The sequence below is a fragment of the Phytophthora parasitica genome (genome assembly GCF_000247585.1).
Source record: "Phytophthora parasitica INRA-310 unplaced genomic scaffold supercont2.6, whole genome shotgun sequence".
In the NCBI taxonomy this organism is placed as follows: Eukaryota; Oomycota; class Peronosporomycetes; order Peronosporales; family Peronosporaceae; genus Phytophthora; species Phytophthora nicotianae.
In genome coordinates, this window is record NW_008648992.1 from 1,436,032 (window position 1) to 1,462,326 (window position 26,295).

A 26,295-nucleotide genomic window follows, 5' to 3' on the forward strand; every position below is an offset into this window, starting at 1 on the left:
GCTTACAGGCTGTAATTTGTAAAAACTGCAAGCTCTGCTAACCGTTCGAGACGAGTTCGCGAAAACATTCAACACCAAATGTGGTTCTTGGGATGCAGGGCTCGTTTGCAATATCGACGAAACGGGAATCTACTACCCACCCTAAAATATGCTCTCAGAAAAAGGTAAACTACTCTCCATCACCAGTGTTGCCTTTTTACGTGCAGTTTAACATACCGCAAAACCCGTATTCAGTAAGACAAACGGATTCAATGCGACAGTCGTAAAAACACCCTCACAGGCAAAAAAAAATACAGCATGTAATCTTTCTTGATGAAGTCACCTCTCGTACAAGTACTGAATACATATTTATGATGAATATTAAAAAATAAAAACATTATGAAAGTCAAAGAAAACAAGTATTTAGCATTATCTAATAGGTTTGGTTTACTCGCTTTGCACCAAAGGTGCATCCGTGACGACGTCAGCAACCCGGAAACAACCCAATTAATCACGCGACCCGGTCGGAATGATCCCCGATCTTGCAAACCCCATTGACAATTGTGTCGATCTCGACGCGTTTCCACGTTTCAACAACGAAGCGTGACAGTAGTGCTCTCTTTTCAGATGATGAAGCTGGAAAGAGGTTATATACATGGTAGGTAACGTATAATATTTCCTTTTGTTAAAAGCGAGATAGCAAAAACAAAACGTTAATACAATTACAAATTGACAGTAAACAATATAACTTACCGGAAGGCGTTATTGAAAGCCTTTATCACAGCAACGTCCATTGGTTGGCTCAAAATTCCGGCCACTTATCCTTTACTAGTATCAAAAAAGTGTGGCGAAATGATTGTATTAATAATGCGTCTTTCCTCCTTTCTTCTCGACCACTTCAATACAGCGTCGTGGTATGGACTCAATCAGCGTCGCTAGCGTCGAATGCTCAATGCTGCCCCAGGCAGCTAAGATAGCAGTAGTTAGCTCATTCACATTTGCGTACTGCCTACCGTTAGGATATACCTTCCGCCCCAGTAACGCCCACAGATTTGCTATGGGGTTTAGATCAGGAGAGCGTGCAGGCCAGGCAAGTATCTTGATACTCTGCTCGTCGAAAACTCCTTGGTTTCCCTGGAAGCATGGATCGAAGCATTATCCTGCTGATAGATGAAATCGGTTCCATAATTGAGGTGAGCATAAGGTAGCAAAAAATCCGACACAGTATGTACATAGTGTGCCGACGCCTGTCGACCCACCAGTACCGCAAGCTTCGTCCTGCACTTGACGCTGAAACCACCCCAAACCATCACGGACCGGCCTCCGTTTTATCACCTCATCGTCGACGCCGGCGGATCCTTTCTGGTGTAGATTGGCTAATCTATGCCAATATGGAGAACACGCTGCCGCTCACATCGGCGCGCAAGGCTCACCGTCTAGCATGGGAAAAGCACATGGTGGTCACACCCCAAGCTGATTGGTGCAGCATCATTTTTTCTGATGAGAAAAAGTTCAATCTGGACGGCTCGGATCTCCTTCAGCACTACTGGAGGAATATAAAGGTACGTGTAGAGCACTGGCACTTACACTCGATCTTGAGCTGAGCTGCGGAGTAGTCGCCACTGCCTTTACGTAGAAGTAAGCGCGCTAGTCGCTCAGAAACAACGGGCTTCCGCCCTGGTTTGCGTCGGTCCCGACGGCCTCCAGTCAAAGCGCGTACGACAGCGTCACGTGATCTCTTGATCTTCTTTGCAATGTCTCGGATGTATAGCCCTCCCTCAAAGAGTCCTAGATTGCGCCCCCTCTCCTCGTCGCTCAGCCACGTTGGTATGCCCTGGCCAAAAGCAGAATGGAACGCAAATGCAAGGGGCCCATAAAAGCGCCGCGCCGCCCACCAAAGTCATGGTTGGACAGTAAGCCGAGTGGTGCATGTGGTAGTGTAAAAGCATTTCGTCTCACTTGTCTTGATATTAGTATGGGATAAGTGGCCGGAAGTTTGGACCACTTGGTCAGATCAAATTATTGTATGTGAGATGCCCTATAAACTGCAAAATCCGTGTTGTTAACACAAACCCTGCATTACTGCATTATTGCTCCACTGAACACGGTTGTGTTGCACAAACCATGGCGTTAATGCTGCGGTTGGCGAGCCATTCAACGAAGCAATTAGGACGGATTAGCGTGAAGTTTGCTCGTCCATGTCTACCCACCGTGTCTTGGTGATGTTTGGCAGACGGGCGGGTGCCCAAGCGACTCAGTACACTAACGACGCGACGAATGGTTGTCAGCGTTGGATGGTAGTAAGTAGTTACAACATTTGGTAATTATGGCTTGTTCGTGTACACTGAAGCAGCCGATCCCGCCTGTCTACATCTCGATCCTCGCTGTCGATAGCATCTCCCCCTCAACTCGTTGCATGTACTAAGTTCAAATATCAAGAATCAGGCAATCTGTTTAGGACACTTTCCACGTTACATTATCTAACTCCTGCACCAGCCAAAACGATGATTCTTCGCCAAAACAAGCGTTTCAAGTGCACTTGTGGGTTCGCACCTCCAGTACTAATGTATTGATAAGACTAGCAAGCATCCAAGGCTTCGTTTAAGTCAGAATAGTATGTATATATAACATTTGCTCGCCCAACCAGCTGCTGGAGAAGAAGTTGAAACAGGCTCGACCTCCCTGGGGGTCTGCAGTTGTGCCGCAAACTGCTTGTTAAAAATGGTCTCACCAGTCTTTTTTATGCATAAATATTTTTAAAACATTTTTGCAATACTTTTGATTGGATGAATTTGATATGGATACATCAACATCGCTCAGCCAATCACATCACCGTACAGGATGTCAGATATCTTGCCTTATTCTTCAACTGGCTTGCGGGTATGCGGCGGTTCTGCTGGCGGGAGCGCAGCGAGAAGCTCAACTGGCGGTTTCTAGGAGCTTTGGACGTGTCCAATGTGGTGCGTCGAGGAGATCCGGCCGTGCTGGAGCCGTATGCGCTTCACATAACGTTTGCACGACTGCCCAGTACGTTGAAAGACTCCACAACGCGCGACGCCTGGTTCCTTGTGCGCGTCCTGCAGTTGGCAATGGAATATCTGCTCTATATGCGAGCGAGAGATGGCGACGTCTTGGAGTCGCTGAGTCAGGAGCTGCGGCAGGTGGAGCAGGAGAGAGATGAGCTGGTGGTGAGTACCCAGAAGTGGAAGGCAAGGGCTCGTAGCGGTGACAAGCAGGTCGACAAACTGCACCAAGTGCTGCAAAATATTGCCAAGCTACTGCAGATTCACGGGTAATTGTTGTGGCGTTTTTAGACATTTTTTTAGCGTGTGGTTAATGTTTATTGTCTTGTTGTTGTGTCATTTAGAGCTTCACCGTCGGCGGTGGCAACGATCGAGACGCTGTTAACAGAACTGATATCGGAGAGACGAGCGAAGCAAAAGAGCCGAGCATTGATGGAGAAAAACGATGAAGAGATAGCAAACGTGAGGCCTGCAGTGCAAGAAGCTCGCGTGTGTGGGTATTGTGGGAAATTATTCTCGTCGGCTGAGTATCTAGAGAAGCATCTGGTGAGGAGACATGGAGGAGAGAGTGTTAACGTGGAAATACCGGTGAAGCATAAAATGCAGCAACTTTATGAAGAAGTGAGGGAAACTAAGGCGAAAAATGAGGACTCGGCGGCGTCTGAAGCCGCGATGCAGAAGATGGTGCAGCAAGTAGAAAAAGCACTGCACGACCATGAAGAGAAGCTACGTTCACTTGCCGAAGAAGAGACACAAAAAGTTAAACAAATGTATGAGCGATTACAATCAGAAACGCAACGAGCAGAGGAAATGCGAATTAGTCGCCTGGCAGCTGAACAACAGCAAGAGTCACTGCGACAACTAGAGGAAATCAATTTACAGAAGCAGAAAGCTGAGGATGAGCTGGCGGATCTGAAGCAGCAGATCCATTTTCTTACATCGAAAAAGAAAATGATGAGAACTCCGACTAAAGCTGTAGTGCCTGCTACCTTACCGGCGAATAATAATGATGCATTAATCGCGGCGGAGATGGAGATCAGAGAGTTACAGCAAACTCTCGATGCTGTGAATGCAGAGCTGGCATTGGCAAGAGAAGAACTGACGCAGGTTCAGGCATTGCACTTGTCCGCTCTAAGGAAGAAGAAGGAGCTAGCTGATAAGTTGGCATTGTCACGCGAACCCTCACCTGTTGTAAAGCAAGAAAACAGTTCACAAACGGAGCAACATGCTATGATCAATGAGACCGTGCAGACGGACGAGCAGAGTAGTCCTCTTCCTGTTAAAAACGTGAAGTTAACTGAGTCAAGTGCTCCAGAGTGTGCGGATGTGGGGACAGATCCGTTGACTTTGAGTTACGAAGATGTGGGTATTCAAACGCTTGGTATCTCGCAAGAATCAGAGCCTTCGGTAGATGCTGAGGCGCGGGTGAGCATAATAGATGACCTAGTTTTAGAACATGAACCGGCATCTAGCCCAGCAGCAACCGTGCAGATACTGGATGATTCAGCAACGGTCGACGTCAGTGTTGACGAGAAGGTAACCTCCTCTGAATTAGCTAAGCGGGACGATGAAGAACGCCTTCCAGACTGCATCCAACGAATTAACAGCCAAGATCTTCTGGACACTATCGACGAACGTGCTGATAGGTAACCATATCATTGTGTGCAAAGCTAGGCTAAAGATCGCGTTCTAACCATTCGCTTGTTGTGACTGTTCTCTCACCAGCGCGGCAAGCAAAGCAGCATTGAATCCTGCACCAGAGTCAAGAAATTACAGCTCGATTTCTCGACATAAATACGTTCGTAGTCGCTTCCAGCATGACGAGAGTGTGGTGAAAGAGCGTGTTTCCAGTTGTCTGGCGCAACTTGAGCAGTTTTCGAGTCGGTTTGGTGTTCCGCCGAAGAGTGTTCGCTTATCCGAGGGCAATTTGCAGATCGTCCAGCAGGCTCTACATGGCCACTTGGAAGTGTTGCCCACTGATGTATTGTCACGGATGGTGGAGTGTGAAAATGCCGTTAACGCGATAATCGAGAAGGAGTGGATACCAATGGAGAAGACGCGTCAGCAAGCGCTGGAGCGGTTTAAAGCAGAGACCCGGGTAAGATCCGAGATCAGTCAAGGGCTGGTTCGACAGGCAATGGCAAGTTTTGGGGCTTTGATGAACGCAAATCAACCGAGGGACATTGAGAGCAGTGGGCAGGTAGCAACAGTCGATGCTGCGAATGTCGAGGAATTGCCGATAGAACGACAGGAGGATGAAGACTCAGCTCATAAAGCAGCTGCCGATACACAAACTGACTCAGGAACGGCACCAGTTCGCCGATATTCTGCGAATAACCAGCTCACCGTGGTTGTCGGCGGAGAACCTACAACCGCAGATACAGCCCATCTTGCTGGTAGTTTTGAGGAAGCCAAAATGTGGTCACCAAGTACCAAATCTGCGATTGATACAACCGAAGTAGAGGAGCAAGCCCAGCCGTGCGAAGAACAAGAAACTATTAACGTGGAACACCTCAAATGCAACGACGAGGCATCAATATTGGCGGAGACAGCAGAGTCAGAAATCGAATCTCAAGTGATGGTCGATAATACTTCAACTGGAGACTTGGAGTTTTCAGAAGCTTCGGACGCCGGCCTTGATACATTAGCACACCAGATCACGTCAATAGCAGTAGGTGCAGGTACGGACGACACACGAAGAAGTGATGAAGGGGTGGTCGACGCCCCAGCATCCTTGTCACTTGAGCTTCAAGCTGTGTCACCACAAGAGAACGACGAGAACAACCGTCGAGTGGAATGGCAGCATGAAGAGCAAGAAATGCAACACGAAGGTTCTCAATGGCACCTTCCTCGCGTCGGCTCTTCCTCAGAATTGGGAAAGCGTCCAGTTCGTACCGACAGCTTAAACTTACCCCGGTCTACAGACTCCCTGCAGTCAGACCGATTGTCAGATGTTCAAGACATGACCATCGACCCTGCATCAAGGAACGACCACGTCCACTCAACGGCAATGTCGTCCAACATGTCGTTCGGCACGAGCATTGTGACCTTAGACGAGAGTGAATCCGTGGACTCACCAACTAGAATAATGGAACTTGTCGATGCTGTTGACGATGGGGACGCAACAATTACCAAAGAGGAGTCTGCATCTTCAATCAGCCGCGAGTCTCCTCCTGCCACCACCCAAGACGATCAAATTGACAGCGTAATGAGCTTCGACGACTCGGATATCGAAGAGGTAGTACTGACGTAGTACGTTGTAACAAGTCTAGGATTTTGCAGTCTAACTTAAGCCGACTTGATGGAAGACATGCCGCCCGCCTGCTTAATGAGTTGCTCCGTCTTGGCACGGTACTCCTCGTACTTGGCCTGGTCCTTCGGGATACTCTCGTCGCCTTTCTTGTACATCACAGCCAGGTTGTGGCACGCAGGGGCAAAGTTGGCGTCACAAGCCTTTTCCAGGTATGTCTTCGCCTGCTGAATGTCGCGCTTGATCGGGCTGTTTGGTCCTGGACGCAAATACATGGTCGCCACGCGATTGCAGCTATTGGCGTCGTCACGCTCACATCCCTCCTTGAAAGCCGCAAGAGCTTTAGGGAAATCCTGGACAAAAAATAAATCGTTAGTACTGAATTTTTGTATCGGTCAACAATTCGATCTGTTCCGACCTTCTCGCAGCCAATACCCTGTGTACGCATAAAGCCCACATGGTGACAAGCAGCAGCGTGGCCACCTGAACACGATTTCTCTGGCCGATTCGAACGCAGTATGAGTATATTAGTTAGTTCATATGTGACACAATTTATTGGGGGGGGGGATCAACTTACCGAAGAGCTTGAAAGCTTCCAGGTCATCATGCTCCGCCCCTTTGCCAGCAACTTCATGATAAAGTAGTGAATATGCTAATACTAGCTGCAATTTAACCAGCATTAATGATGCGTACGTTTCAGTCGTCCGAGGTTGAAGCACGAGGCCGGGTATCCGTTCTTGGAACAGTTAAGCTCGTACATATTAGCTGCAACAGCAAGACGCGCAGTTGTAATGCAAAACGTCAGCACCGCAATGCACTGCGCAGTCGCTAGAGCTATTTGAAGGTGCTGCTGGTACCTGCATCCTTGTAGTTCTTGTCCACGACGGCAAGCCACTCACCCCAGCTGTGGCAGGCGCTGGCGTCGCCGTTACCGTCATTGCAGTTGGAGCGGAACTCGTAGTGGCGTTCCTCAAGCTGCTGATTCACGCGCTTCACCTCGGCGGCGCTGTGGTCGCTGGCCTTGACCATGGGACTGTGCAATGGCAAAGCAGCAGCGCTTGCCTCACACTATTTTGAAACAATTTTGCAAAACAATAGTTTCTTTTAAAAAACATTATTGTTTCCAAAGTAATTGCTTTTATTTTGTGTGTGTGTTTTCTCCTTTTTTTGCTTTTGTTTTAGCAAAGCTGCAGCTCAACGAGGAATTAGGGAATTGCATCAACATGTACTTGAATTGAAAACAATTCACGACTTCGACTTGGTGAGCATAGGTCCTAAGCTGCAGAATCCGACCCGTAGCTATTGCTATTGTTGCTGCTAGTCCCGCTTGGATCCTCGATAAGTTTTGTGAACTCGTTAATCTCGGGCAGCGATCTCTGCTGAAGCATGGCACCGTGCGAGGGTGATATGCGGCCTTGGTGAAACGAGAAATCACTTTGGAGAGGCACAGACATCGGCAGGGGCTTGTCCTGAGATTCCGAATTTTCAGGAACGGAGATCTCTGGAATGCGTGTAAGACTTGTACCTCCCGACACGAAGTAGTATTGACTACGAATCAACACTGTCAGTTCTTCCTCAATCTGCAGAAGTCTCGCCTCCAAGTCGATATCATTCGCGTCAAGGCCAAACGGGCACTCGATCTCCATGGCAACTTCGTCCGCCATGAATAGGAATGTTCCCCACATGAATACCCATAAAGGAGTGTACAATCCAGACCTTGGTACAATGACGAACGTGTAGAGTAGCATGTACGCTGTGAGCAGGAACTGTAAATACTGCATATAGTTGAAAGGGATCGGGACGTTGGCAATGTTGAACACGGTTGTGTACAGATTGGGCAATCTTGCAAGCTTGAGCTGGAGAGCGTTAGCGTTCGGCAAAGTGAGGTGTCCTCGATTCGTAGCAACCTGTACAAGTCGCTTGAGCCAGAGCTCTGTAATTGTAGCACGCAGCTTGTGAGGAGTACGGCGAACAATCGCTCTGTAGGACTCCTTGTCCTCGACCTGCATCTTGTGTTCCGATCCGCATGCATAAAGCTCGTCATACTCGGCGTCCGTGAGCACTCCTGCCTCCTTTAGTTTGTCGATCCCGTCCAGGCCGCGACAGTCGTGGAATACGATGGCAATATACAGAAACACTAGACGACGTAGCTCTGTGAAAAACGTACACTTCTCGAGGACATCCTGAGGAATGTTTGATGCCTTGAAGTTGTCGTTTTTGGTGCTACCTTCATGCTCGGGCTCTGCTTTGTTAGTAGCTTCGGTAAGCTCGTTCTTGATCGTTGTGCTCACGTACGCACAGCCTGAGCCTACGATGTCACGTGCTGCCTCCGAGAGTGAGCCCACAGCAACCACACCGGCCCGCCATTGTGTGAACGCCGAGTTCATGCGGAACGATACGATCAGGCCGAGAAACGTGTTGAAGACTGTGAGCGAGTCGGTAAACGCCGTCGAATCTCGGGTTGGGACCACAAAGGGGTGATAGCGGTTCACAACAGCAACGATCAACGCGATCATAGCCATGATGAATGCACGCATCGGGGCTTGTCCATTCAACGCAGATCCATGCCAACGCATCAACACTCCCCACAAGTGCGACGTGTCATAGTAGATCATCCTGGGTGGACTTGAATGCTGCCGGAAGTTTTCAGGACTGACAAAACGGAAGAGGGCAAGCCATGAGAGCACAGGAGCTCACAGCGACACGATATGGTCATACGTACTTGTCAAGCATCTGGATGCCGTAAGGACATATCCCCAGCTGTATGACCGCATAGTTGCAGCTGGCACCCACACACACACCAGATGAACTTGTAATAGCAAAGAGGCATCGAGGATCAATTTAGCATTCGATTTGAGCAATAAACGTTCCCAAGCAAACGCAGCAAAGGGGAATGGCTCGCTAAGGTCGGCTGTGTAGTTGGAATCTGGGAATTATCACGGTTTGGAAATGGTTTGCTGGATTAATCATGATCGGTGAAGCTACTACAGCTGGATGGGTTTTGGGCCTCAAAAAAATGGGGGCATTCTGCACACCGCTCTGGACTTGGTGATGGGGACCTGGTGCACGCTTCCTGGGCAGGACCTTCCTGTGAGAGTATCTGGTGTAATATCCATACAAGCAGCGGTGTCCTGTGCCTGGAAGATGTGAGAGGTTTGCGCCACGGCGTTGGAAAAACTTCATTCGGGGTGAATCATTTCGTAAACCGCGAAGAAGAGGAATCATGATTTACTATGACACGTCGCGGTTGTGGGGTGTTTTGCTCCGTTGGCATGGATCGGCGTTGAACGGTCAAGCACCAATGCGTGCACTGATCATGGCGATGATTGCGTTGGTTGTTGCAGTCACGAACCATTACCACCCGTTCGTGGTGGCCACGCGAAACTCGACAGCGTTCACGGACTCGTTGACGGTATTCAACACGTTCCTGGGTCTTATCATCTCCTTCCGGTTGAATTCGGCCTTCACGCAATGGCGAGCTGGAATGGTGGCCATAGGGGCACTATCTGAGGCTGCACGCGAAATTGTAGGCTCTGGCTGTGCGTACGTGAGCACGACCATCAAAGAAGAACTCAAGGAGCACAACGTAGAGGACACGAACGACGAAGCTATTGCTGAGGCAGCCAAGCGCAGTGGCCGGACAATGGAGGAAGAGATCGAGCTGGGCAAGAAGCGTAAGCACCTCGGCCACAAGCATCAACCTATTCCTCGCGATGTCTTGGAGAAGTGCACATTTTTCACGGAGTTACGTCGTCTAGTATTCCTGTACATCGCTATCGTATTCCACGATTGTCGTGGTCGAGACGGTATCGACAGGTTGAAGGACTCTGGTGTGTTGACCGACGCTGAATACGACGAGCTATACGCTTGCGGCTCGGAACACAAGAAAGAAGTGAAGGATAAAGAATCATATCGTGCTCTGGTTCGTCGTACTCCACACAAACTCCGTGCCACAATCACCGAGCTTTGGCTCAAGCGCTTGGTACAAGTTGCTACTCGACGGGGACACCTGACACTGCCAAACGCCAACAATTTGCAGATCAAGATCGCGCAACTACCGAATTTGTACACTACGGTATTCAACATTGCCAACGTCCCGATTCCTTTCAACTACATGCAGTACCTGCAGTTTTTACTGGCAAGTTACATGCTGCTGTATACCTTCGTGATCGTGCCGAACTCGGGACTATACACGCCGATTTGGGTCTTTTTGTGGGGCACATTCCTGTTTATGGCCGACGAAGTTGCCATGGAAATCGAATGTCCCTTTGGTTTGGATGCCAATGATATTGACCTGGAAGCGCGGCTTCTGCAGATTGAGGAGGAACTCACGGTCCTGATCCGCAGTCAGTACTATTTCGTGACGGGAGGTGCGAGTCTTTCGCACATTCCGGAGAACTTGGAAGACGGATCTTGGCGTCAAGTGCCGTACGCGAAGTTGCGGTCGAAGTCTGCGATCACTGAGTCGTTCTCCTTCCACCAGGGTCGACTCTCTCCATCGAATATGGCGATGGTGCAGCAGGATTCACTACCTGAAATCAACGAGTTCACTGCTTTGATTCAAGACCCGGCGACGGCGAAGGATAAGGAAAAGGCGGACTTGGCGAAAACTTTCGAGTACGGTTCCACGGATATCGTGGCTTAGAGATCGCAACGAAAGAGGAGGAACACTGTCATGGATTGATTAGGTAGGTAGCTACGATAAAGAAATCAAACGGTTGCACTGATTTTTGTGCAGAACAGTTTCTCGAAAATAAGAATTCTCCGAATTTGGTAAAAAGCTGATGGTACGTATTGTGGGTTTTACTCAAAATTTCCATGGGCGGTTCTTTGAATGAACCTCCCCCAAATCGCCCAGCGTTTACAATTCCATATACTGACCCGTTTAAGAACGAAATAAGATCATGCAAGAAAAGCCGTGGTGGGTTCTACTAATGACTTGGATTTGTATGTGGGCGATTGCCCTCCAGCTTGTCAAACACTCAGCAAATTTGGACGAAATTCACAAAAGTATTACTTCAAGTAAAGTACAGTAGTTTTCAATCTGTCAAGAATTTACGTCATATTCGCCCTGTGCGTATTAAAAGGAACTCCTCAGGCCGTGCTTTACTGTTAAAATAAAATGGCATGCACGGCTAACACATACGAGAAGAAAGAAAAATGGCCGATCCAGTGTTGTCCGACAGATTAACACTTCATATCGCCAAAGTGGTATGAGGCAGACATCGAAACTTTCATTATAATATCTCGGAGACTACAACGCTAATATTCATGCTATTCTGCGGTTAAACTTGCTCGATATACTAGGCAAAAGCAAACCACTGCAACAATCGTGTACATTTATTACTTTCATATTTCTTAAATTTTCTGAACGTAGGTAGGCCTACGAATTTCCCCTGTGCTACTGTAACTATCTAAATCAGTGAACGAGGTTGTGAATGGTGTTGTCAAACCGCCTGGACCAACTACTCAGGCAATCAGTGACAGTTTTCTTGAGTGACTCACATGCCTGCTCCTCCGACAGCTCGGGTCTCAGAGTTTGCACGATGTAGTTGATGTCATCACGACCCGTAAGCTCAGGCATATCAGCAGGTACCATGAGGAGCAGCAGTGATACTAACAGGTGCATGTGTCGCCGCAGAACGTTATAGGCGATGCTGGCGATATCTATAAACGTACGGAAGTTCTTCCCTTCAGTTCCGCCCATGACATAGGCCATTTCTTTCGTGAATACGAACGGGGAGCGCTCTCGCGCCAATCCCATCTGCAAAAAAAGAAAAAGTTAAATGTAATCTTGAAGCAAACAACAAGCGGTAGAATCAAACGTACGCTGTACTTGAGATGTCCCAGAAAGTGGCCAAAGTCGATGTGGAAATATCGACCTGCTGATGAAATCTGTTGAAAAAAGCCGTCAACATTAGTACTACGTTCGAAATCCGATCGGGTAAAACGTACCATAATGTTGTCGTTATGACGATCTCCAATTCCGAGGACGTAAGTGGCAACGCAATAACCTGCACAGGAGCGTGTAAACAGGTTTATGGCTCGCTTGTGGCTCTTTGCATCCGGGTTATTCGCGTGGATCCAGTCTGCAAAAATCGGATCCTTAAAAGAGCCCATGATACCGCCGCGCTTGTGCACATCAGCAGTTGTAACCGAGTTCGGCACAATCTGAAGAATGCCCGTCATGGGGGAAGTTGCCACACATTTATAAGGTTCCATGGCCAAGTCCAGACCCTCTTCTCGCCACATTTCATCCATCAGACGGATCAACTGCAGCGTCAAGCAATCTTGCCGCACATCGTCACCAGCCTTGAACATCACCGTGACCGGATCACCGCCCTCCTCGGCATTCTCAAACACCAGCCACAATGGCTTCTTTGCCGAGTCCATCACACGACATTTGCTCACGATAATCTTGCCCACTTCAATACGAGGGTCAAGCGGCAATTGGAACGAACCAGGGAGAAGTTCATTCAACGCCTCCAATCCTTGCTGCATCGCACGCTTCATTTCAGCAGCGCCGTCCTTCTTCTTCGCCTTCACACTCTGGCAAATACGCTCCAGCATTCCACCTTCCGAGAACAGCTTGTCCTGTAGCTTCAGAATAGCACGCATCTTCGAGCTACACACGTCCAGATAAGCATTCAAGATGGTGCCGTATCGCTCACGATACTGGTCGTTGTGCGCTTCCACTTTCATGCTCCAGAACAGATCGAAACCAATCTGGTTCGGGTTCTTGATAGCTCTCGCGATTAGCATCATAACCAGCGGTGAAGCATGATGGTTCTCATACTTAATGGCTTGCACTAGCTGCGGCAAGAAGTAGCTGAATGTCGTATCAGCCATCAGACCGAGCTTATGTACTGCAAAGGTGCGCACGCCTTCATGAGCGAATTCACCACTAAGCAGCTCAATATACGCCGCTTGATGGTCCGGCTCAGCCCAGCGCGGCAACAACGACAATGCTTCTTCAGTCTCCACGGGGTCATCCCAGTGAACACACGTCAACACACGAGGCAGTGCTGGGAACATGTCGATCAGCTCCTCTCGGTATGTCCATAGCTGATCCTTCTGGTACGGACTGAAGCTATACAGTGGGTCCAGTAGAATGAGTTTGCGCAGATCTCGTACACACGAGTCACGCTGATTGGAGCTGTCGCTACTGTATGATCCAGACTCACGACGCTGCTTGGACGATACACTTAGTCTGGATAACATTTCACTGGCATTGCTGGCGCGCGGGCTTTCTTCAAAGAGCAACACGTCGCCGTTGTTGGTCTCGCTAAGAGTGATCGTTTCGCTGAACACAGTCCCGTTATTCGCTACCGCTTGAATTGCAAGCATCCAGGCCTCACGAGACTGTTTTGTATCCGCCGACATTATATAATCTCTTGACGAACCCATTGGTCGCACCTTAAAGCACCACGTTTGACGCACTCGTCGTGTCCCGCTGTTAACGGGCGCTGTAGTAAATGTCTGGTTCATGTCATCGGCCGTGCTGACTGAGCAGTTTTTCAGCGAAATCTGTTTCCGTGATGCAGTCTCATCGTCGGCGTAGCTCAACGTGCACGAGCCCTGGTCCAGAATGAACCAACGGCGTCGCCAACGGGTTAACGTTTTGTAGTTCCCCACCTTACGCAGCCATCCTTCCTTGTGCAGCATGTTGGACCGACTACTTTGGACGATACTTCCTCGGTGCGGACGTACACTTGCTGCAACCACATTGTTCTCACTCCAATCGAATACGATAGGAGCATCAAACTTGCAGAACTCAACGTGGATCAACGGCTCGTTCGGCAATGCAACATGCGGGATAGGTCCTTGGACGCAAGAGTGCAAGTTATTCAGCATTCGAACGTAGCTTGAGCCTTGCACCAGCACTCCGTCAACCTCGAACGCATTAATTCCAGTCACCAGCATTTTTTCTTCTTGTCCGTTTGATCTAGGACCGCCAATGATCTTCTTGATGCCAATCACAGTCAACTCCACACGCATAGTACGCGTCACATCGCAAATATCAAGGTTGAATTTGTGCCACACAGGGTTGCTCCACTCGACAAACAGCAGATCATTCCGTTGTGCTTTCAGACGTACATCGGTTGTGTCCACGACGGCATTTTCGAGCAACTGGCCTCCGTCATAAAGTGCGATGCGAACTATCACACTAGCGCTGGCCAGCTCAACACGACTGACGTTGGCGGCTTCACTGGTTCTCTTCAGCACACATGTGGTACGCGGAATATTGAGCACTCGATGAATCCGGATCGCAAAAGGCGCTTGGACTGTCACGCTAGGAATGGGACCCTTTCGGCACGGTTGAGACTGGTCCCACTCAATCTCTCCTAACGTTGTCATCTGTAGCGACGCAGATCTCTCTGTCTCCATGGCTTCCTCAAGTTGGTTCGAGCTTTTGTTCATTCTTGGGTCGCCTGCCAGCTGAAGGTTGTTGCGAATATTAAGATTCAGCATCGCCGTCTCTCGAATAATCGACTTGTGCACCACTGTGAGTCTGATCGTCTTCTTCGTCAGCAAACACTCTCGCACATGAACGTACTCGTTCAAAATCCTGTAGCGATCGATCATGTAGTCTCGAAATCCTGTGATTTTCAATAAATACTCGGTGGGATCGTATGGTTTCAGCGGCGCCGCATCCAGCGCCTGCTTGTAGCAGTTGAAAATGTGTTCCACGATCTCCCCCACTGTATCACTGGTAGTCACCGCCATCCTCACATCTGTAATAGCTTGGGCGTTCACCTCTCTCAACTGGAATTGCCTCTTATAGATAACATGAATAGCGTTGAACTTGACCACCCCACACAATGCCTTGATCCATCGATGGTATTCAGTCTCCGAGTCTGCAGCCAGAACCCACGTTCGAGCTGTTGTGACGAGTAGAAAGCCATAAGGCTCCGACTTGTTGTCCATGGGCTGCAGGGACGAAACCCTGTCTAGATCGATACATCCTCTTTCATAGGCTTTCTTCTCGTCTCGACTGAGAGGAATCCCGTGCTTCTCCGGCTTCTTCTTGTAGTATGCCAGCACACTGCCGTCCAGTTCCATATATCTCTTTTTAAATGCTTTAATTCCCTCGCCTCGTTTCCTCAAGATTCCACCCACAACATTGCTGGGGACCGCATGGGACACATGGTGCTGGGAAATGATGAGCGCTGCCGGGATCCGAGCCACACAGTTGAGGAACTGCGGCGTATCCAATGCGAACTTGCTCTGGTTCTTGTGGGCCACCCAGTCGCCGTCCTCGACGCGGAACTCGGGCGTATTAGCGCGCACCTCCAGGTCTGTGGGGGAAATCTCGGTGTGCGCCTGTTGCAGGAGCTGCCCCACGGCTGAGCGGAAGTACAGCGACTCCTTGCAGTGGTAGAGACCGGGCACAGGCTGCCAGCGCTGTCCGTCTGAGCTCTTCCCAGCGTGTGCCAACGGGTTCATGGCTGCAAAGGACGGTACGAGCGAGTTGTCGACGTTGGCGAAGCTTTTGCCAGTCTCGTAGGCCGCGTAGCACGAAGACAGCGACGTGGAGCTGCTGGAGGATGACTCCATGGAGCTGTGGCTTGAGAGCGTGGACGTACGTCCGAACATGGCGGGGGGGGGGATTTAAAGCGGGACCTAATGACGTGGTTATTCTGTTCTTTCTCTTGGGTGGAGAGTTGCAGAGTGAAGGTGGCACTCGCCTACTAAGCTTTTTGCTATATGAACCCATCGAAAGCGACCTTTGGGTTAACCTGTTGAAGATGATCCTGTTTATAAGGATACGATGGAAGAAATGAATTTGTAGTATGCAGGTGCTGGAGGGAGTTGAGAAGCGCTGAATACGTGATAACCACTGCATACAAGTATGAATTATTGCGTGCTTTCGTGTTGCCGTCACACCATGTAGGCTGAGAATAGCGCCGATTCACACCGCGACAACTGGCAAGTGGACTTCGCAAACTCATGCCACGCACGATTCATTTGTCTGCCAAGTTGAAGTTATTGCAAATCGCCATTATCTTTTAGCTAGTCGTTTCACGGCTGTTTGTGACCATATTGTCCAGCGGGTAAGTTGCACACCGGCAACACTCAATGAACAACACGACTCGTTTCATACTATTTTCCTCTTTTATTCCCGGCGGAACTGCTCTTAGAGCATGCTCTTATCAACGGGTTAATGTCGTTGCATGAGTTTACGTTAATTTCACGCAACACCATCCTCCTCAATCTCCGCATGTGGAACGAATGTCGAAGCCTACTGAGTAGTCATCATCTTGCCTCGCGACACAGACTCTGGGTGTCGACGGCTTCAGCAGGGTTGGAAAATGGTCACGCGGTGTCGTAATGATACCCACTCCCTCGCGATAAATCTGTTCAGCAGCTTTCTGCTTCTTACGCACCTCCACAAGCTTCTTCATGCCGCAGTCGCGGTTCCATGAGCCTGTGAGAGCTTTTCGCAGCTCCTCGCGGTCCTGTACCTGTTTCTTTTCGATCGCTTCCAATTCATTACGCACTCGCCGCAAAAACTGTTGATCGTCCTGCAACAGCTTCTGCTTGGTACTGATGCGATCCTGCTCTTTGTTAGATATCTGGTCCTGTAATTGATGCTTGAGCTGCTCCCTCACGCGGTTTCGATAACGCTGGTCATCGTAACCTTGGCGCGTGCGCTCACTTTCAGAGAAGAATGTACAGGCCTTCGGATCGATCATCCTCCGCTGATGTTTTTCAGTTGCTATCACATCCTCACGCTGTTGCATTTGCATCTGTATGTGTCGTTGGAGATCCTCAGCACACAATCGCCGCATCTTGTTTTCCAGCGCCACTGTATCTAAGTCACGTCGCTGTTGCAGTAGCAAGTCGAACGCGTATTTTGCCTCCAAATCCACGTCGTTAGCCAGCTTTGAAATATGCCGCTTGAAGGCAGACTCCATGACACGATGTTTTGCTGAGCTATCGCTTTTGGCTGAGCCTGGGGAGAGTAGTGCGTCATACATTTGCAGTTCCTCCTCAATACTCACGTCTGTGCCAATGATGTTGTCAGGATCGCTGCGGTTCGTGGGTAGTGCTTCTTGATCGTCTGTAGGGAAAGCAATGTTAGTAATGTCACCTCCCGTTGTGCCTTCGTTCCTGTCGGGAGTTGAGACTGCGTCATTGTAGTCGACCATATCTTCAGGTGAAATGTTAAAGTCGTCCAGGTTACCCAGAGTGGAAGGCGGGCTGCTGATCATCGAGCGTGCGATATGGTCTTCGAGTGCTCGTGGGAACTTCTGGGGGTCAAAAAGCATGGAGATACATCGGTTCTTGGCGATCAAGCGGCCAAAGCTGAATTCTATGGACATTGGCACACCTGTACTCGCCACCATGCCAATCTTCTGTACCAAGTCTCGGATAGCGCAGAAGACGAGGTCCTTGGTGAGATTGCGCGAGAACTTTATGGCAATTTTTGTAAAGTTGATATCTTCTAGCGATGCCAGGTTCGCACTGGGTAAAGGCGGTCGCTTCTGTGAGAGCACGTAAGTCTTGGTGAAGGTGTCGGACAGGAAGAAAATGGGTCGCAGCTTCGGCTGGTTACGCGAGTTCGTGAACGTCTCCCATGTGATCGTCGCAAATGTGGCGATGTGTACCCCCTGCAACAAGAAGATCAGTGCAAACGAAGTAATTAATTAGCACTTTGCAGCCGTACCTTGCCCTGATTGAAGCGCGACTCAATCCAATCGTTAAAAGCGCGCCAGACACTTTCCAGCGTCTCACGGTTCTTCTCGGCTGCAAATTTCGTGCGCGACAACCGCGTACTACAGTCATTCAGCAAGTGCTTGAGCGTGTACAACGACATGCTGATGTCCTAGAAGCTCAGACACAAATTGACTAACAGCTAAAGCTAGCATGTCATGCTCCCGGCAACCTCGATAAGCTCGACTATTCTTGGTGGTAAAGTCGACTGCCCATCCAGGATCCCATGACACAAAAATATCTTCGGGTAGGCACGCTAGAACAAAGTAGCATTGGCATCGTGGAATCTTCCTCCTTGTAAATTATGGCTTATGGTACAAATTACTGGCCATCAATGAGTGCTCGCCACTCACTTTCCGATGGCACTTCCTAGACTCGTCGCTCCGCTCAACTAAGCGCGAATAAATCTCCCTCTTGGCCTTTACGTGAGACGCGCTTGGACTAGAACGGACAACTTCAAATAAGAGCTCCTACTTCGCTCTAAATGTTCAGCACTCGCAGCGTGAGACGTCTGGACATGGCGATCTCGGACGACTCCATCATCATGCGGTAGATGCGCTTCTCGCTACATCCGGCCTTGGTGAGCATCGTCACGCGCTCCAGCGGCTTGAGCCAGCGCACCTTGCGGCGTCTCTGGGTGCGCTTGGGCTTGTCACTCTTCGCCTTCTTGCCGTCACTCTTCGTCGTCCTTGGCGGGGAGTGCATCGCCTCGTCCACCTCTAATACGTCGTCGCGCTCCGCCAAGGAGGCGTCGTCAAGTGGGGTGCTCCATACACAGCGCGGCTTGCTCGCTAGTCCGATGGACGGCCCGCCGTGTTTCGGCACTGCGCTACCTCCCAAACCCACTCCAAACTCATACACAGTGACGGTTGACCAGCGCACGCACTTCTTCATAGCTGTGGTAGGACGGGGCCACTGGCTTCTTGTTCTCGGGCACGGGGGCTTTTCCAAATGGGGGGCTTCTTTTACGCCAACTGAGTGGTGTTCGGGTCTTCATTTCCCGATCAGGCGAGCCGACATGATGAAAGCCGCAGACCCATCCATCGTCGAAAAAGTATAGCTTCTTGTATGAAAGACACCTCTGCCCCAATTCCCACCCGCGATAAAACAGGCTTTTGGCCAACGTGCGGAAGGGGGTGACACGTCAGATTGAACGATATTTACTCTCCTTTCCATTAAACAAAAGATGATGTCGCCCATCTTTCCAGGGCTTTTTAACTGACCCACACCTAGCCGTTTTTGGTCCGCATTCGACGAAATTTGCAGTGGCAAGGAAACACGGGATGGTCGCAGTATCGCGATGAGGCCAGCTGGGGCGAGGAAAGCAAGGAAAAGCGTTCATTATTAGGCCAGCTGCAACAGCAACGGTCTAGATCGCGCACTGCAACGGCCGCCGACCGCTGCCCGCGCTGCACCCGCAAGAATCTCAACACTGGCTTCGCGGCTGCCCTTGGCGAGCTGCACAGTCGCGAGGTACAAGTCCCTGCGTAGCATCAAGAAGTGCGTCACATCGCACCCGTCGCTCACCGTGACGTCCTCCTGTGTGAACTCGTCCACGGACTCGCTAAAGTGGATTTCCACCCGAAAGCGGCGTGCTTCGCTAGCGGCGCTGCCAGGAGAAGAACCGGGCGAATGCGCGTTGTTTAACCGCAGGATGACTTGAGGGCAGGAAGCGCCTACCACGTGTGACGAGCACGGAGCTAAGGTAATGATCCATACACATTTCGCTACAGAATTCGTACCCTCCAACAGCGCTCGCACCTTCATGCGGTCAATCGGGTCGGTTGATGCGAAGCCGGCCACGTCGATCGGCCTCACGCCGTGGCATTGCAGATTCCTACGGTGCATGCATACCACAACTGAAGTTAGCCCACAAGGCCGTCCGATTCCCATGGACTGACGCACATACTTGTCGGCGCCGCGATGCAGCAACAGTTTGACGACCTTGTGGCGACCGAAGAAGCTTGCGACGTACAATGCCGTCCGCTGGCACCCACCAACCCAAACAGATTAGCTTCACAGCCACGACGTCGCACATGCATGTGTCTCAGACCTGGTTTTCGCCCTACAGCAGCAACACGTTTCGTTCATTTACATGTAGAAGACCTAAGCAATGAAAACACACTTACAAAGACCTATCCATTGTTGAGCAAATGCCATCCACAATTACGAGCAGGTGTAAGATTGTATTGCAGCATGAAACCAAGCAACTCCGCACCTTGGTGAACACAGCTGTGGGATTTTGAGCGATGTAGCTCTGCACTCGCTCCACTTGGTTGTCGCGAATAGCCCGGTAGAAAGCATCAAATGGAGATGACTTCTCATTCGCTACGGGTTTATTTCCATGGCCGTATGTGCGACTCCACCACTGCGTGTTGCGGTGACAGAGCGCCGGTAGCGAAGATCCTGGTCGTTGCTCTTTTGGCAGCGCTTGCCAGGCTGCCATCGGTGCAACTTATTGCGCGAATCGACTAAAAGTGTAGCTTTGTGTTTTCTCCTCCGCTTTAGTGACTTTAGTGACACATAAATATGTAGCAATCGGCAGAATGGGCCCCGTAATCAGAGCGGCTTCGAATACTGCAGCTGGATGCGCTGTTTGCAGCTGGATGCATGCCTTCGCCTTCGAGCAAACATGTCGGTGGTCTGCAGCTAGCTTATCGGATAGGTACTGCAATTATTCAAAGGCCCGATCTCGCACGAAAAAATCGAGGGTGCTCTCACGACTAGTTATTTGTGTAGCCAATTATTCAAATATAAAAATAAGCAGGCTGTCGAATCTGAACCCACCTTCCACAATTCCATATAGATCAGTTATGGTTGACAGACAAGCCAGCCCCGCCATTTTCGCTATCATCTTCTTCTCCCCTGACATGCGTTTCCGCAAGTTGCATCAGCGAAATAGATGGGCGGTTAGGTGTATTATATTGCTAAAACACCGTTGATTAGCTAAATATCAGCTTGCGGGAATTGAGAAGGAAATTTGGGGGGCCACACAGCGGAATAGAGGCGCCAGTGGAAGCGTAGTCCAGTCTCGGCAATAGCGATAGCGTGTGCTCCCTCCGACCGCACGTGCTTAATTCGCAGCTCCATCGGCCACGGTACGCCAAAGTTGAGCGATCTCGAACTCGTTTAGCGCCGAATCTAACCTTAATATCACCCTGTAGATGTTCAGTCTGAACCCGCGGCAGTCGATGCAGTCGGTGCTGCAGTCGAGCGGCAGCTCCGGCAGCTCAATACGCAATACGGCGACATCCTTCATCTCCGCGGCGTATAACAGCTACGAGAGCGGCGCGAGCTTCCGCAACGTGGACACGGGGCTCGTGCCGTCGTTCGAGGCACTAAACCCGTATGCCAAGGCAGGGCGCAGCATGATGGGCGACGATAAGCGCTGGCAGCCTGTACCCGACCTTTTCCACTCGAAGGAGTCGCTGTACTTCCGTTCTGCCGTAGGAAAAGTGCTTAAGGCGGCGCACGAAGAGATCTCCCCCGCGGAACTGGAAGTTCGAGCCAATACCCCCGAGTTTAAAGTGGAGGAAAGCGACTGGATCGCCCATAATTCCAACCAGAAGAACCAGTTCGCACTCATCACGCCGCTCAAGACCGTGGCGCGTATCCCCGCCAACCTCATCATCACGGATGAACCCATTTCGTTAACACAATCCATGAGCAACCACATGGGGGGATATCTCCGTAAGAAGGGAGAGAAGAACAAGGCTTTTAAGAAGAGATACATGGAACTCAATGGCAGTGTGCTCGCCTATTACAAGAAGAAGCCCGAGAAGAACGGAATCCCGTTGAGTAGAGATGAGAAGAAGACATTGGAGCGCGGACGCATTGACTTGGACAGAGTATCGTCCTTGCAGCCCATGGAGTCCAAGTCGGAGCCGTACGGAATTCTACTGGTGACGACGGCTCGTACATGGGCAATTTGTGCCGATTCAGAGCCGGAATACCAGCGCTGGCTTAAGGGACTGTGCGACGTGGTCAAGTTTAGCGCTGTTCACGTCACATACAAGCGCATGTTCCAGTTGCAAGAAGTGAGCGCCAAAGCCATCACGGATGTTCGCATGGTGGTCACTACAGGTGATACAGTTGGCCAGATTGTGGAGCATATCTTTAACTGTTACGAACAGGCCCTGGATGCTGCTCCGTTGAGACCGTACAACCCAGCCGAGTATCGACTGAAGATCACAGGATACCGTGACTACATGATCGACAGATTCCGTGTACTGAACGAGTATGTACACGTTCGTGAGTGTCTTCTAACCAAGAAGACCATTCGTTTGACTGTGATTCACGAATCAGTGATCCAGGAGACGGCAATGATGAATCTGAGCATCGGCAGAGACCTACCCGTTAGTACTGGATCGATGAACAACATTGTAAGCCAGTTTGCGGATATGTTCGATGGAGAGCGAGCTACATCGCTACAGATGACTACACTGGGAGACGAATGGGAACGGCCTTCGATTGATCGCAACCTGTCGTTGCCCAGTGGAGTTATCCAGCAGCCATTCGCTATCCGTATCCGTCGTGTACTGAACATTCCTCGAACTACGTGTGTGAGGAAGAGATCCAGTGAAGAAGCTATTGTGAGCCGGATCCCGTTGACCAGCTCGAGTGTGGTTGTTCGCATTGAACTGTATGATGGCGGCCAATTACTGGAAAACGCTGTGATCGACACGTCCGATGTTCGCTTGAAGGCGCAACGCAATGACTTGCTTTACGCAGAATGGGACGATCCAATGTGGCACAAGTTCAATATCGACATCTGCAACATCACACGCACCATGCGCGTCCAGCTGACTGTTCTGGGTGTGAAGAAGGTTGTTGGTGGCTCCTCTTCAAACATGGAGGCTATTGAGGAGAAGATGCTGGTGACTGGAGTGAACGCATTTGAGGTGGATGATACGCTTGTCCAGGGACAGCAATACGTACACATGTACAATAATTTGCACTCGTGTATCCAAGGACCAGTGCCTCATGTGACGCTGCCAAATGAGCCAATGATCCAGCTGGAGTTCTCCAGGTTTGACGCGCCAATCAAGTTCGACTGGAGTGACGATGATGGATCATCAGTGAGTGACCGCTCTCACCGACGCAGCATCATCACGAGCAGTCGATCCGTGATGCTTCGCAAGGAAGGATGGCTGCAGAAAGTGGGCAACTTTTCGTCATTGACTCGTTGGCGTCGTCGTTGGTTTGTTGTGGACCAGAGCACTTGCACGCTGAGTTACGCTGACGATGAGACTGCCCCTCGCAAACTGATTACTCTACGCAATTGTTCAGTGACGACTGCTGATGACATGAACCAAAAATTTACGACTGCTCCAGTGAATAAGGGTACGCGGAAACTCCGTCAGACTTGGTGTTTTAAGGTGCGGCCGATGGGTTCGTCTCGTGACTACATCATTTCAGCGGAGACGAAGCAGGATCGTGAAGAGTGGATGCTTGCTATTCAGACCGTGGCGAAGGGCGACTCGAGCATTAGTGACTTTGGAAGCAGCAATGGAAGCTTTGAGGATTCGACTGCTAGTATGTCAGCCTCTGTGGCTGAGAGCCCACGAGTGGAGGAGAGTAACGACCAGCTTGACGGCAGAAACATTTTGGAGAGTGTGGCACAAGAGCGACGCGACTCGGTCTCGCGCAGTAGCGGACACAGCTCGTATCAGCGTGAAGGTGAGCTGAATGAACTGCGTAAGCTCATCCTGCTAGATCCGTTGTACCGATTCAGTCCGTACCAGAAGGAGCAGCTGTGGATGCACCGTGAAGAATTCATCGATATTCCGGCAGCGCTTCCTCGTATTCTCTCTTGTGTGCACTGGGATGATAGAGATGAGTGCGAAGAGGCCTTGAAGCTGCTTCCACGTTGGTCTGTTCCTGACCACCAGGCCGCTTATATCGAGCTGTTGAATGGTGAATTCGCTCATGAAGGCGTGCGCTCTTTTGCAGTCAAGAAGCTTAGCCAGATGGGTGATACGACGTTCAGCTACTTCTTACCGCAACTGGTGCAGGCTATCAAGTTCGAGAACCATCATGTTTCGCCGCTAGCCATGCTTCTCATTGAACGAGCTATTAAGAACCCGAACCAGATTGGTTTCGATCTGTTCTGGAGCATGAAAGTGGAAGCGCACAACGACCAGTATCGTGAGCGATACGGCACCATCTTGAATGCTTATCTGGACGTGTGTAGCTCGAAGATGCGTGCTATTCTGAAGCTACAGGACAAGCTGTTCTCGGAAGGTGGAATGCTGGAGCGTATTTGCCAGAGTGTGAAGGCGAAGAAGAAGGACGGCGCTGCTGAAATGAAGCGTGCGATGCAGCAAGGATTGGAGGCGTTGAATGAACTTCTCCCTGGTTCGTTCCAATTGCCGCTTGACCCTCGTATTGAAGTGGGCAAGATTATCGTGAGCAAATGTCGTGTGATGGACTCGGCAAAGAAGCCATTGTGGCTGGTGTTTGAGAATGCCGAGGAGGGCGGTGATCCGGTCACGGTGATGTTCAAGGCTGGTGACGATGTGCGGCAAGATTGCTTGACGCTGCAGTTGATCCGTCTGATGGATGAAATGTGGCGAGATGAGGGTCTGGACTTGGCCATGGAGCCATACAAGTGTGTGGCAACTTCCCCAATGACCGGTATTCTTCAGATGGTACCGAACTCAGTTACAACTGCTGAGGTACACAGACGTGATGGTATGATGGGCACGTTTAAAGATCCCAGCTTTTCGGACTGGATTCGTGCGAACAATCCCGATCCGAGAAGCCACAAGGCTGCTGTCGATCTCTTCGGTCGCTCCTGCGCTGGCTACTGTGTTGCTACGTGTGTTCTGGGCATTGGTGATCGACACAACGACAACATTATGATTGCGTCTTCCGGTCGCTACTTCCACATCGATTTCGGCCACTTTCTGGGTCATCTGAAGTACTACAAGTTGGGAATTCGTCGCGAGCGCACTCCGTTCGTCTTTACAAACGAAATGGCTTATGTTTTGGGTGGAGTGGAAGGCAAGGACTTTGCCAAGTTCGTAGACACAGCCTGTACGGCATACTGTGTGCTGCGGAGACACATGCACCTTCTGGTGTCGCTTTTGCTATTGATGGTGCCAGCAGACATGCCAGAGTTGACGGGACGGGATGATATCAACCACATCGTGACGACGCTGGCGCCGGAGGTGTCAGATGAGCGTGCTCGTGAGTCCTTTGAGCAGACGATTCACTTCTGCCTTGACAGTCGATTCAAGCGTTTTGATAACTACCTGCACAACATCGCTCACGCCTTTGGTTAAGGGGAAAGCGCGCCAATCCGAGTGCTTGAATTCCTTGGCTGGCAGTCGCGTGCATATCGAAGAAATAAGTAAATGCAACCAGAGTACCAGCGGCGTTGCAGTTTGATGGAATTAGTCTCCGGTTCGGTACGGGTGAGAATAAAGAAAGCAACAGTACTCTTCGAAGGCTGTAGAAAGTTGTGGTTGCTATCAGTTTGTTTGGGTGGTTTCCGTAGCAAAGTGTATTGTTAATAAGTGCACTTGTTGCTAGTGAGTGCCGTTCATGCCGAGTTGTTGCTTTCTTGGAAGTTGATATTTTTATTTGAATTAGATCGTGGTATCTTGCTTAGCAGTACATGTACTTAAGTACTTCAAGTCAAAAACTACGTGTAGTCGTCGAGTTAAATGCATCAGACTGCTGCTGAAATTGCCGTTCATCTTTGGTGTTGCACTGATGACAAGCTTGACCGTCCTCCATAAAGCGACAACGGTTCTCTCCTTTCTTTTTATATTTTTACTTAAAGCACATTGCTCTAAATGCTGCATATATTGAGAGTTCAAGAGCAAGACACAAATCCAAACAAGATACTTAGGCGAATTTCCACAATAGCCTGGTAATTCTTACGCCTTAAACTCGGTCTCACTCAGTGCCTTTCATCCAGCCGTGTTTCCTTCTCCCATGAGTGGTTTTATCTTGAAGGTAGATATTTGACCCTCGTCCACTACGTAAGTACTTGGCCTCCACAAGTAATATAAGCTTCTTCGCGTCTTTGTTTTCAAAAGAATCTTCATTGTCGATGTTGCCCTCAACGCTAGCCGAACAGTTCTCCTCACAACCTTCCGAGTTAAAGCATCAACCGTGTTGGTAGCAGTCCGGAATTGTGTCTTGTCTTCCTATTCAAGTTAAAAGTATTGCAGACTTGTATCACATGAGTGTTCTGTCCACATCGTCGAGCTCCATTTCTCCATTTAACCAGCCCCAATTTTGAATACATCCTCCGGGCGGACTTTCCTCGAAAGCAACATTTGTCAGTCGATAAGCAGGAATTCTAGTGCCTTA

The 26,295-nt window shown here is 49.9% G+C and overlaps 10 protein-coding genes across 12 annotated transcripts; 3 read left to right on the plus strand and 7 right to left on the minus strand.

Annotated features, from left to right (window-relative positions):
* Positions 1 to 840: 840 nt before the first annotated feature.
* PPTG_21585 (hypothetical protein) lies at positions 841 to 2,105 on the minus strand (the record flags this gene model as incomplete). Its single annotated transcript, XM_008898395.1, has 3 exons — positions 841 to 947; positions 1,567 to 1,813; positions 2,103 to 2,105. 3 exons carry the CDS (start codon positions 2,103 to 2,105, stop codon positions 841 to 843), a joined length of 357 nt encoding a protein of 118 aa, XP_008896643.1.
* Positions 2,106 to 2,818: 713 nt separating this feature from the next.
* Positions 2,819 to 6,723, plus strand: PPTG_04161 (hypothetical protein). Its single transcript, XM_008898006.1, has 3 exons — positions 2,819 to 3,271; positions 3,347 to 4,648; positions 4,728 to 6,723. The coding sequence occupies exons 1-3, from the start codon at positions 2,862 to 2,864 to the stop codon at positions 6,253 to 6,255; spliced, it is 3,240 nt and encodes a 1,079-aa protein (XP_008896254.1). The 5' UTR covers positions 2,819 to 2,861; the 3' UTR covers positions 6,256 to 6,723.
* On the minus strand, positions 4,616 to 7,337 carry PPTG_04162. Of its 2 annotated transcripts, XM_008898007.1 has the most exons (5): positions 7,110 to 7,337; positions 6,946 to 7,017; positions 6,830 to 6,880; positions 6,671 to 6,750; positions 4,616 to 6,605 (listed from the first exon to the last, which is right to left on the minus strand). In XM_008898007.1, exons 1-5 carry the CDS (start codon positions 7,279 to 7,281, stop codon positions 6,291 to 6,293), a joined length of 690 nt encoding a protein of 229 aa, XP_008896255.1. In that variant the 5' UTR covers positions 7,282 to 7,337; the 3' UTR covers positions 4,616 to 6,290. The 2 variants fall into 2 exon arrangements, with proteins under 2 accessions (XP_008896255.1, XP_008896256.1); XM_008898008.1 differs by having other exon boundaries at positions 6,946 to 7,337.
* Positions 7,338 to 7,373: 36 nt separating this feature from the next.
* PPTG_04163 (hypothetical protein) lies at positions 7,374 to 8,895 on the minus strand. Its single transcript, XM_008898009.1, has one exon. It carries the CDS (start codon positions 8,865 to 8,867, stop codon positions 7,527 to 7,529), a length of 1,341 nt encoding a protein of 446 aa, XP_008896257.1. The 5' UTR covers positions 8,868 to 8,895; the 3' UTR covers positions 7,374 to 7,526.
* Positions 8,896 to 9,475: 580 nt separating this feature from the next.
* On the plus strand, positions 9,476 to 10,897 carry PPTG_04164 (hypothetical protein; the record flags this gene model as incomplete). Its single annotated transcript, XM_008898010.1, has 1 exon — positions 9,476 to 10,897. One exon carries the CDS (start codon positions 9,476 to 9,478, stop codon positions 10,895 to 10,897), a length of 1,422 nt encoding a protein of 473 aa, XP_008896258.1.
* A 671-nt stretch (positions 10,898 to 11,568) lies between these two features.
* PPTG_04165 lies at positions 11,569 to 15,940 on the minus strand. 2 transcript variants are annotated; one of them, XM_008898011.1, is made up of 3 exons: positions 12,208 to 15,940; positions 12,082 to 12,147; positions 11,569 to 12,016 (listed from the first exon to the last, which is right to left on the minus strand). In XM_008898011.1, the coding sequence occupies exons 1-3, from the start codon at positions 15,847 to 15,849 to the stop codon at positions 11,672 to 11,674; spliced, it is 4,053 nt and encodes a 1,350-aa protein (XP_008896259.1). In that variant the 5' UTR covers positions 15,850 to 15,940; the 3' UTR covers positions 11,569 to 11,671. The 2 variants fall into 2 exon arrangements, with proteins under 2 accessions (XP_008896259.1, XP_008896260.1); XM_008898012.1 differs by having other exon boundaries at positions 11,569 to 12,147.
* Positions 15,941 to 16,249: 309 nt separating this feature from the next.
* PPTG_04166 (hypothetical protein) lies at positions 16,250 to 18,073 on the minus strand (the record flags this gene model as incomplete). Its single annotated transcript, XM_008898013.1, has 2 exons — positions 16,250 to 17,867; positions 17,924 to 18,073. The coding sequence occupies 2 exons, from the start codon at positions 18,071 to 18,073 to the stop codon at positions 16,464 to 16,466; spliced, it is 1,554 nt and encodes a 517-aa protein (XP_008896261.1). The 3' UTR covers positions 16,250 to 16,463.
* A 377-nt stretch (positions 18,074 to 18,450) lies between these two features.
* Positions 18,451 to 18,864, minus strand: PPTG_04167 (hypothetical protein; the record flags this gene model as incomplete). Its single annotated transcript, XM_008898014.1, has 1 exon — positions 18,451 to 18,864. One exon carries the CDS (start codon positions 18,862 to 18,864, stop codon positions 18,451 to 18,453), a length of 414 nt encoding a protein of 137 aa, XP_008896262.1.
* A 749-nt stretch (positions 18,865 to 19,613) lies between these two features.
* Positions 19,614 to 20,416, minus strand: PPTG_04168 (hypothetical protein; the record flags this gene model as incomplete). The annotated part of the gene is made up of 6 exons (XM_008898015.1): positions 19,614 to 19,646; positions 19,732 to 19,807; positions 19,880 to 19,956; positions 20,024 to 20,035; positions 20,100 to 20,105; positions 20,189 to 20,416. The coding sequence occupies 6 exons, from the start codon at positions 20,414 to 20,416 to the stop codon at positions 19,614 to 19,616; spliced, it is 432 nt and encodes a 143-aa protein (XP_008896263.1).
* Positions 20,417 to 20,926: 510 nt separating this feature from the next.
* On the plus strand, positions 20,927 to 25,669 carry PPTG_04169 (hypothetical protein). Its single transcript, XM_008898016.1, has 2 exons — positions 20,927 to 21,068; positions 21,135 to 25,669. The coding sequence occupies exon 2, from the start codon at positions 21,135 to 21,137 to the stop codon at positions 25,254 to 25,256; it is 4,122 nt and encodes a 1,373-aa protein (XP_008896264.1). The 5' UTR covers positions 20,927 to 21,068; the 3' UTR covers positions 25,257 to 25,669.
* The last annotated feature ends 626 nt before the right edge of the window (positions 25,670 to 26,295 follow it).